The sequence below is a fragment of the Pantherophis guttatus genome, chromosome 2 (assembly GCF_059756535.1).
Source record: "Pantherophis guttatus breed Tessera chromosome 2, ASM5975653v1, whole genome shotgun sequence".
Taxonomy (NCBI): Eukaryota; Metazoa; Chordata; class Lepidosauria; order Squamata; family Colubridae; genus Pantherophis; species Pantherophis guttatus.
This window is the reverse complement of record NC_142064.1, coordinates 142,429,089-142,440,616: the sequence shown is the minus strand read 5'-3', so window position 1 is coordinate 142,440,616 and position 11,528 is coordinate 142,429,089. Positions and strand designations below refer to the sequence as shown.

At 40.7% G+C, this 11,528-nt stretch overlaps 1 protein-coding gene across 1 annotated transcript; it reads right to left on the bottom strand.

Annotated features, from left to right (window-relative positions):
- Positions 1–6,939: 6,939 nt before the first annotated feature.
- Positions 6,940–9,358, bottom strand: KIF2B (kinesin family member 2B). The gene has a single exon (XM_034412471.3). The coding sequence runs from the start codon at positions 9,295–9,297 to the stop codon at positions 7,099–7,101; it is 2,199 nt and encodes a 732-aa protein (XP_034268362.2). The 5' UTR covers positions 9,298–9,358; the 3' UTR covers positions 6,940–7,098.
- Positions 9,359–11,528: the final 2,170 nt, after the last annotated feature.

Here is an 11,528-nt window from a genome sequence, read left to right as displayed (position 1 = left end):
ATTTTGATCAAGTGATAAGATGAAAGGGAAATCTATTGCTATGAGATGCTATCAACATGAGCCAAGATTGCTGGGAAATGTAGTTTCCTGCAGTGAGATTATTGTATGCACAAATACGGAAAAGATTTGTCATTACCAACAACAGAAGAATGATTGGTAAAGATGATGGAATTTGCTGAGATGTCCAAATTGACTTATTTGACCAGAGAAAAGATTTATGTATTGCTGACCGGAAACCCCATGAACTCTGTGAGTAAAACTGAAGAAAATGAATTTATGATTTATAGTAATAATTAGAAACGATTATAAAAGAACAATTAGAACTCGGACCACATGTTTTCTTAATAGTTTTTATCCCAGAGCTATAATTGCACTCAACAATGAACTAAAGGGCCACCATCAGTGAGCTGTTGGACAGCATTACTTGGTCTGTTGTGTGGATGTTTGGGTGGTTTAGGGGTGGGGAATTGTGGTGGGTGGGAGTGTGTTTGGGGATTGTTACGTGTGTTGGGCCTGGTCTTTGGTGTTATGTGAATTTCGTTGTATAGGTATACTGTGTATATACGTACAATGACAATAAAGTTATACTTCAAAAGATTATAGAAAGAATATAGCCATGTTATAATATTAGAGTAACAGGTAAATTTATAATTATGCTTATAACTGTAAAGATTGGAATACTTTTTTCTTCCTTTTCTATTCTTTTTAATTTTTTTCCTTTCTTCCACTTTTACTTTTCTGATTTTTCTTTTTCTTTCTTTATATTCATTTTTATCTTCCTTTTTAAAAGTATATATACATGTATACATGTAGTTTCCTTTCTATCAATAGCCCTGAGGAAAGTACATCTTTTTATGCATTGGTCTGCAGCAAATTCTGTACGCCACTCATCAGAATCTGAAAAATAATAGACTTTCCTATCTCCTGTCTACCACTGATGGAGTTTTCATTTTATAAAATTAATTCTTATCATACTCACCATATTCTTGATAAGGAATGATGGGTGGTCATATTTAATAAAGGATGGTCTGAACTATTTTTCACAGGTTAAAAAAAATAAGTGTGGCCTATGATTGGGAGATGACTGCTTGAGATGAAGCTAGGGAGGCTTTAAAGCCTCACCTGAGATTTCAAGTGAGGATTACACGTAGTCCTCGGCCTCCGACCACAATTGAGCCCAACATTTCTGTTGCTAAGATACTTTTTGAGTGAATGTTGCTGCATTTTACAACCTTTCTTACCAGCTGTTAAGTGAATCACTGCTTCAAAGTTAGCAGCACCGTTGTTAAATGAATCTGGCTTCTCTATCGAATTTGCTTGACCAAAGCTCGCAAAAGGTGATCACATGACCCTGGGACACTACAATCCTCTTAAATACATGCCAGTTGCCAAGTGTCCGAATTTTGATTACCGTATTTTTCGGACTGTAAGACACACCGGTGACTGTAAGACACACCAAGATTTCGAAGAGGTAAGCAAGAAAAAAAAGTTTTTTCCCTCTCTGGCTCCCAGGAGCATTCTGCAGGCCTCCCAAACCCTCTGCGCGCCCTGTTTTTTGCAAAAACGGCTGTGTTTTTGCCCTCCCCAGCCCCCAGGAACACTCTGCAGGCCTCCCAAAGCCTCTGCGTGCCCTGTTTTTGCAAAAAATGGGACATACGGGGCAGGGTTTTGGGAGGCCAAAAATGGCTTTATTCAGTGTATAAGACCAACATTTCCACCCTCTTTTGGGGTGGGGGGAAAGTGCGTCTTATACTCTGAAAAGTACGGTATGTGACCACGGGGATGCTGAAATGGTCATAAATATGAAAAACAGTCATAAGTCATTTTTTTTCCAGTGCCATAGTAACTTTGAATGGTCACTAAAACAAGGACTTCCTGTACATCTTGTCCCAACTCCATTCTCATTGGCTTGTGTTAAAAAGCCAGTTTGCTTTCTCACACTGTAAAATATTTCTCATAAACAACTTGGGTGCCTTTGTCTACCCACTTAGCAACTTTCAAGCAAGAGATAGGCCACAACTGACCTTCTGAGAAGATTCATGCCAACAGCATTGTCTACCATGATGTCTATACTTTGCATCTAAACTTCTTAGATACAAAAGCTACAGTAAAAAAATGCATTTGTATAAGAGGAAATAAAATGAAATAAAGAATTAGCTTTTAAATAAAATAAAAGCAAGTAATAAATAACCAAACAAATAAAAGGAAATAAAAGCATCTTGCCATTTCCATCACTTTCCTCCGTAATGGCCCTTAGGAACATATTTAGTTTTTTAAATGTATCATTTCACAAACTGCCTGACAGCTTTTCATGCATCACTCTACTGTGAACTTATAAATATTACCATGAAAAAAGAAATTAGACCTATTATTTTTTCAGACTGCCACCATTAGGCAGAGTTTTGAATGATCAAATTGACTGTAAAAATATTGGGTTGAGCAGGCTGTTATTAGGAAAATTGCCAGACGTGTATTATTTATATTGAGTTAGCCTGGCCATCCTACTGGGAGAAATTTGGAAGTGATGACAGAATAAATGGTGATGGTAAAACAAATGGAAGCAAGGGCCATTTTTTAATATGACCCAACCTATGTTCTCTGAAATAAGAGCACATCTCAAGAGTTTGGCGTGGTTTATTTCTAAGTTAAAATCTGCTAAACTGGGTTATAAGTATATTTGTTTAAAATGTGATTGAACTGCTTTCCTCGGGTTCAAAAGCACAGAAATACTGTCCCAGATGATATGCTATAAATTCTGTAAAATATAATCAGCTTGGGAGTAAATTCCCACTGAATTGGGGACAAGCATGCAACTCTAAGTATCAAAGCTAAAAGAGAATAAAAGCTTAGAGATTCAGCAGTGAATTAAGAAACTGCTAGTCATCTCACCTGTGCTGTGAACTCAATGCCCCACTTCCAGCAAGTCTTATAATTCAATCTCACAACTACAACCTGGTGATAAAAATGTTAGTGCTGTTCTATATAAAGAAACCCTAAATGATTAATCACAGAGGTTTTAATTGAATTGCTGTGCAATTTTATTCTTGTGTACTCTGAAATAAATCCTGCTGAGTTCAATGGAACCTATTTAGTCACATTTATTCTATTCTGTGTATAAGACCGGACTAATCCCCTCCCCCATGATATACAATAAGCTTATCCAATCAAATCCTCTCCAGATCAGTGGTGAAATCCACTTACCTTCATTACCAGTTCGGGAACAGGAATGTGCGCTACATGCACACGCGCTATGCATGCGTGCAACTCTTTTGCGCATGCGCAAAGGGTAAAAACAAGACATAATGACATCCCAGCAGGTGGGCGGAGCCTCCCACAGCCAGCACTACCAGTTTGCGCGAGCCAGACAGATCCGGCTGGATTTCACCACTGCTCCAGATATATTAGACTACAATGTCCCCAGCTGCTATACCCCCTGGGATGCTTAATGGAGGTTGTAGTTCAATGTCTGGAGATGGGGAAGACAGGTGTATAATGACAAACATGGCATTATATTAAGATTTCTTTAAAATATTCTTCATGCTGTAAAGTTCTTCCAAGCCTCACATCTGATGGTGCCACTTTAGTAGAACTATTTTGTAAAAAAAAAACCAAACACATCTAACTGCAGAGATAAAAAAAAACGTACTATGCCTTTCACTAGGGATTTTCTCCTGCAAATGAAATTCTTTCTGTTAAGAATCTCCTTTATAATTTTTTTTCCAATTCCCTTTTTTTCCACTTGAAATCACAAGCTTATAGCCTACCCCATAGGAAATGTTTGTGCATACGTGTATGATATATATATGTGCTACCAACAGAAGCAGCACTTAAAACCTGTAAACAAGAGTGAAATCTTTGGAGGATCATGCTTTTGTATACACAGCCTAACATTATAGGTAAGATAAGATGGAAAATAATAATAAACTACTTCAAAGAAGAATCTTTCAAAATTTGTTATGAAATAACTGTTCTACCAGTGGAAGGCTACATTTACTTCCTAAATCTAATTTTTAGATGCATTCAAGAACATTTTGCTAAGGGCAAGGGTACAAAATAGAATGGGAATAGCTAAACTTAATTCTAGAATATCATGGAAATAGCATTCTTTGTTAAACTGTCTTAGATATTGCCCTATTGCATTGGGTTAGTATCCGATGGTAAATGTCTGGATTGTGTTGGCTGAGTGACCACATAGATTTACAGCATGTTTTTTCTTTGGTGAAAATTAATTTAAGCTTGGAACAAAACTATAAAGCAAATTATGTTTTGTTTCACCTCTCAATACAGACAATAACAGGCAGCTCCAACTTTTATTGCAAATTGAGATAAGGTGCAAGTTGCTTTTATTTTCTCATACCTTATTGGGGGAAAATCCCCCAACAGTTGCAGAATTGTTTATCTGGAATCTGGATCCCATTATGGGGAGAAAGCAGAAAATCCAGGAGACATACGGTAGATAAGCTTACATATGCCATCTACCTTGTGAATTCACACAACATGCTAAACTAAAACTAAGCAAATATGGCTTAGCACAAAGTGCAAATCTCATTTATTATACTTCAAAATGTTGCTAAGTATCTCCACGGTTATTTCTCCACATTAAAAGCTCCCACTGGTAAAAATTGAACATCAGAGGAAAAAAGGCCTACTTTAGCCTCTATGATGTTTCCCCTGAAGTAAGTTCTTAATATAGAGATTTCTATTTAACAGAAAGCATTTGAAAAGCCATTTCCTGTTGTAATATAATAGGAAAGAATGCAGGGTAGCTTCCTCCTCCCCCAACACTTCTCTCCTGAATGGCCAAGCTGTCTGTCCATAATTAACCAATTTCCTGGCTACAATAAGAGGTGGAAATAATATATTCAGTGACAAAGAATAAGACACGTCTGATTGTCTTACCAGTGAATGGAAACTGTAGAAAGGTTCCCATTGACCTAATTATGGAATCCTATCAATTCAAGTTCCAAAGGTAGCAAATATTTTCTATGCCAGATTTGGCAACAGGAGAGCCAATGTTGAGCCACGGTAGTTCTATTAAATAGAAGGCTTCATCTTATGTCTTTAACATCTTTAGGATGGGATAAGAAAGAAATCTGGAAATTACCATCAGCATGTATGAATGATGCACAGTTTGTCAGATTGACTGGGGAAATAGGGAACAAGGCTATTGTTTGAGGCTTGAAAGCAATATAATTCATATCTGGGTAGTGACTATATTTGACTGTGTGTGTATCACTTTAAAAAGACATACCCAAAAGAATATACATAGGTGTCAAAAGTCAAATTATAATGAGGGACAGAATGATTGTTTCCAGTTAATGAATTCCATGTGCATATTGGATGATTCTCCCTTTACTCATTATCTCAGGTATTTTCAAAATCAAGTCAAATGATCTGCATTAAGAAGGCATAAATACATTTTAAGCATTTTAATTTCCTCAATCTGCCAATCTTCCTGGAAAGTATTTGATAATAGTAATAAGACAATTTAATATAAATAATTTAAAATGAATATAAATTTATTATAAATATTGTTGTAATTTTAAAATTAACACATTTAATAATTATTAAATTGATCAGTCACTCAACTCCCCACAATTCTAGGCAGTTTCTAGCATACTTGCTACAGCTGATGCTATTATACAGTAATTTATTCTTCACAGAAAATTGGGGAAATATCCTATTTGCCTGATTCTAAAAATGTCAAGAGTTAAATTCTTGGTAAGCCACAGAGGAACCTATAATATAGGAAGAAAGCTATTTCCTGTATCTTCAACTGAATGCTTAGTACTTCAAGATACAGGACTTTGGTAAATCCATCTGAAAAACAGACAGCCTGTCCTTCAATATCACTGAGGCCTTCCAGATATTCCGTATACCTCACAACTTCAGCCAGCATAGCCAATAGTGACATATGCTGTAGGGAGTAGATCAATAACATCTGGCCATTATGTTACTTTTACCTCAATGGATTTTGTTTTGAATTTATTGATTTAAGCTAAACTTCCATAATAAATGGAAATAATATTGGTGTCACAGTCCCAAGATATTTGGAGGAAATAGTGCTGCCAAGCCCTGGAACAGGGAGTTATTACAATACATGTTATCCAAAAACGGTGGGTGGGCAGCTTTGATAAAAGAAAGCACTTAAAATGATTATATGTAGAAATGTCCTACAATTAAGATGATTCCAGAAATTAAAGAGATTCAAGGAGGCTGCAGTTGGGGACATGTTCTAATTAGAAATTCCCCAAAGCCTCTCTTGGGGCATTGTGGGAGCAGAATTTAAACAGACCTGTTCTTCCATAGTTTTCCTCATGTTTTATACATAAGGCACCTCTCGGCTTGTCGTTCGTTCAGAACTGCGATAGGAAATAATCACCAGTAACGCACAGAGAAGCAGGGTTTACTTTGGCAATGATGTGACTGACTTTTTGTATGTAAAACTTGTTCTCTGTCCACTGCACTTCAACCTCCTAGGTTGAGTTTGTTGAATCTCAAATGATAAAACTGATTCCTCTTATATAATTCAGACTATGCAATTGTTTGGCTACCAAGTCTTTCCTACATTTTGAATTATCTTAGTCCATTCCTTTTGAATAACCAGACCAAAAAGACACTATTTCCTATCTACAGGTTTTTTTAATGTTCTCTTATAAGTTCCTTGGGTTTGGCAGACAGCATGGCAACAAATGACATTAAATTCAGGCTTATACTATCCGTATAGTAGCCTTCATTCCTTCAAAGTATTATTCCCTCAAACAGTGCTCTTTAAATTAATTCATTTTCTAAAAAACACAGCCAATTCAAACTGCCAATGCCCAAGGATTGTGCTCTCAGTCTTAAAGAATGTTATCTTTATAATGCTAAAATAAATCTTATGTTGGTCTTGGAAGGTTTCTACATTATTTCAGAATTGAGGGAAACAGGCAATTCCTCTTTCTTTAAGCAGGAAATCCCCAGAGATATAGAATTTTAATTGTTTTTTTTTTCTTTAAAAAAAAGCCATTACAATGCCAGATGGTTAGATGCAATGTATAGTGCGGAAGGACGAGCGCTACTCAACAACAGAAGAGTAGAAAGAGACTCTATCAGGGCTCACAGAATGCGGGATCTCTTCATAAGGATGTCATTGTTCTCTATGTCTTCCTTACAGAGGTTAGCCCGAAAAGATTTCACTTTATCCTGTATCTCTGAAAGGAGAGCAATCTTTTCTGTCAGCATGGTTTCGAACTGGGTGGCATAAAACTCCATGTCATATTCAACATCTTCAGCCATCTTCAGAAAAGCTTTCAGCCATCTCAGTGATTCCTGATGATCTTCTGCCTGAGCTTTCTCAATCTCTTTCCTCTTCTTCAGCCCTTTCACTCTGGAGATGATGCTAAGAGCTGGCAAAGGGACTTGATCCTCTTTCTGTACGCAGAAGATTTTGAACTCATCTGTCTCAGGCAAGCTATGATTGCTCCAAGGCTGGGTGGAATCCTCCAGCTGATAGAGAGACTTGGACAGGATACGATGGCACTGTTTGAAGGCATTGGGATCGACCACCAGACCTTTTACCCGATTGGCATACCTGAGGGTATTGAGTGTGTGCTCACATGATTTCATGCCTGGGGAGATGGTGGCAATCATGCAGGTGCAAGAGTTTTCTCCGATGAATGAGTCTCTTAGGACTTGGGTCAGCTTGCTAGCTCGGAAAGGTGTGTGGCCTTTATTGCGCCCCAAGGCTCGAATGCATTCTTTCAGAGCCAAGAGGCTCTTATTGATCTCGGCTCCCTCCAACCTGGTTAGTCGGTCTGCCCTAGAGGTATCTGCTCCCCGCTCATTGCCAGCCAGGTCAATCAAGGAAAACTTGCCATACAGTCTCCCTTTGCGTTTGAGGATAATCTGGAAAACGGCATGACTCCGGGAGGAATGGGAGTTGGCTGAGGTCTGGCCGGAGGTCCTGCATCGATTCCCAATCTCAATGAGCTTCAAGACGTCCTCAACACAGATGACCTCCTGCTCCAGCAGCCCCACCACCTGGACTTGCTGGTTGCTATCCTCCAGGACTCTTAGCCGGTTCTTCCAGTTCAGCAAATCGTAGACTTTTCCCCAGTAGATCTCGAAAAAGGCGCCAAAGACCTGGAGCTCCAGCATCTTGTAAGTGGGTTCCTGCAGCAGAAAGAAGACGTCACGGGCGGCCATAGCGTAGATGCCTTTGGTGGAGTCCTGCTTCTTGCCAGAGAAGTCCCCTCCCATCGTGTGGGTCTTGCCGCTGCCCGTCTGCCCGTAGGCGAAGCACGTGGCCATGCCTCCACGGAAGATGGTCTCCACCAGCGGCTGGGCCGTGCGCTCGTAGACGCTTTCGTTGGTAACGCTGTCGTCAAAAGCGTGGTCGAAGCGGAAGGTCTGGTGCTCCAAATAGCGGGTGAGGTCGAGCTTTTGCCTGGCCTCGTGCACCATCACCACACCCGAGCAGGGGATGGTCACCACGTCCACCTCCTTGATCTCCGCCTCCCGCTGGTTGAGCGGCCTCTTGCGGACGCAGACGCAGATCTTGCGGGAAGAGGCTCCGTCGTTGCGGCCGCTCTGCGGCAGGAGGCAACTGTGGGCCAGCAGGGCGGCCCCTCCGCCGCCGCGCAACAGGGCCTCGCGGCACTGCTGGATCATGGCGATCAAATCCGCGTGCGGGTGGGCGTCGCGGGAGTCGCGCCGGGCTCTCCTCTCCAGCAGGGCCAAGTGGCGCTTCTCGCGCTCTACGCGCAGCCGCTCCACCTCCAGCACGCAGGGCGACTTGCGGGCGGCCGTCGAAGGGGTTCTTCTCAGCTCGCGCTCCACGCCGTCCCCTCCCGGCTTCTCTCTGCCGGCGGGTGTCCCCGCGTAGTGGGGCGGCGGCGTTGGGTGGTCGCCCTGCTCCGACGGGGTTTGCGGGGAAAGCATTCCCGGGCTGAACTCCATTGGGGCCAAGTGAGGGTTGAGGCTGAAAGCTTGGCCGAGCTCCACTTTTTTGCCCTTGTTGGTGCCCCTTTCGATCCATTCCACCGTCACGTTGTTGGCGTCGTCGTGCAGCGCCGTCACCAGCGCCGGGTGGATCCGCCCGTCACTCCTCTTGATGTCCAGATAGGTTCCCAGCCGGATGGCCCCGAATGGCTTGGCCATGGCGCTCGGCGGCTTAGCCTCGGGATCGCACGGGTAGCTCCTGCCGATCCCGGGCAGCCGGGGGAAGCGAGAGAAGGGGGCGGGTTGGCAAGCTGGTACCCTGGCTGGACGCTCACGCTCATTCAGCGCCTGGTGGTAAAAGGCACCCTTGCGCATGGCCCAGCCAGTGCCCTCGGCCGTCCGCCTTGGGTGACGGTCATCCGCACCACCGCCTGCGTCACAAGGGCTCCCCCGAAGTGGTTACGACCCATGGCTCGGGCTTTACGTTGGCCCCGCGGCTTTGCAGGACTTCGCGGGGTCGTCTGCCGGGGAAGAACGACCGGTAGGACTTGACTTGGCAGCGGGAGTCCGTCGCCACCCTTTACCGGTACCTTCTCCTAAAGTGAAATTATCACGGATCAAGATGTACTTTCTCTCGGAGTTATTATCACGGGTCAAGAAGTAGTCAAATTTCTCTCGGAGTTAATAGCTAACTTCTCAGAGCTCTTGTTCTTAACGTATCCGGCTAGTCCCAGACAGGTAGAAATACGGATTCCCAAATATGGGTGAATTCCAGGTGTAAAAGGGAGGCAGTGGGGGTTTGAATGAGGCTGAAATGAGGCTAATGAAGATGGAAATAATTTCAGAATAAATCAGTTCTGGTCTTCCATAGCCTTCTAAATTAGTTGGACTGTGCCTCCTAATATTCACAGCCATTGACTAAACTAGTTGTTAGGGTTCTGGAGGGCCATTGGTTGGGGAAAGAAGCACACCAGTGATGGGTGATACAGAAATTTGATTAATAAATAATGAAAATAGAAATAAAGCTTTTGCCCTCTGTGCCACTCCCCATGCCCTCAACAGATCCTTGAAGGAAGTAGCTTGTGGGTCTGCCCTTCATAGCGTTCTAACAGTGGGATTGAGAACTTTAGCTAGTGTATTGTGCAATGATGACACAATCCATGCTCAGTTTGCTGATTGGATAATGGATTAGTGGTCCAATATTCTATGATCTGAGTGTGCATAGAACCAGAGCTGAAGCTTTATAGTGCAGTCTTTTTAGCAGTAATCTTCCCTGAATTGATTCTTACTTGTGCAGTAAGAATGTGCAGCAATTCTTTCTAAATACACTGAGCGTTTTTACCAGGAAAAGGGTACCTTATATTTTCCCATTAATAGTAGGCTAAAACAATAAGACCCAAGTTCAGATTCCTAATAAACCTTATTGGGCAATTTTCACAAAATAGTTTGGATTAAATGGAGATGATGGATTTTTAACTGTATATCGGCAGTATGTCGGTATATTTCATGTATATTGTCATGAAGTTCTAGAAGAAAGGCAGGATTGTTTATTTATTTATTTGTATCCTATCTTTATTTTTTTTTTACAAATAAAAAGGATATGAATGTAATCAATATTTCTAATGAATTGGAAATCTCACCCATAAGATGCCACACTTTCTTTTCTAATTTTTATGAGTTATTAAGAAAGGAGTGTGATTTAATATTGCAGGGTCATTTTAAACTGAATTGCTAAAAAATATTTTGCATTGGTGTTCTGTTGGGATGCAAGACCAGGATATTATCAAGTTTAGTTTGTGAGATCCTGGGATCTTTACTATATCCTAACATTAAGAAACATTTTTTTAAAAATCTTGAAAGCATGAATCTGCTTAATGTACTAATTACTCATCTAACTGCAGTGTTGCAAATAATTAATGTATTTAATATTCATTTGTCATATCTAGTCATGAGAATCCTCACTGAATAGCTGCAAAAGAACTTACTCATTGAAACTACGTTATAACCAGTGTTTTTATTCATTGTTTAATTTAAGTGAGAGACATTTCACTGACTCCAAAACATTTGTGCTGATAAATTCTGTATTCAGTGAACAAGGTGCAAACAGAAAAAAATGTGTTTAAGAACTGTCAAATTAATTTCAGAAAAGAATATGTATGTGGATGCTGTTTGCATGAGGTACCATTGCCAGATTAGCAAAAAGGTAGCCTCTTTATTATTTATTTATTTATTTATTTATTTATTTATTTATTTTATTATTTATTTTATTTTTTTGGATACAGCCATGCACCAGGTTTAAATTGAACAGGTGAAGTATTATGCTGCCCATTCCTTTGAATATCTTTTTAAAAATGATTACTAATTTTAATGGTGTGCCAGAAATCTGGAAGACACAGTGCTCATTAAAGTGTGACAGATATGGGAAGGACATGTTGCCCTAACTCATGAACCATGTTTCAGAATTGGTTGGATCAGCATAAGATGCTAAGCCCAAATCAAGCAAACACAGTTACAGGTGAGTGTAATATATAATTCCCAAGCATGTGTTTCTTTTACCCCTTTCACAAGCCTAATTGCTCAGATGCTTAAGTACCTTTCTTTTTTAG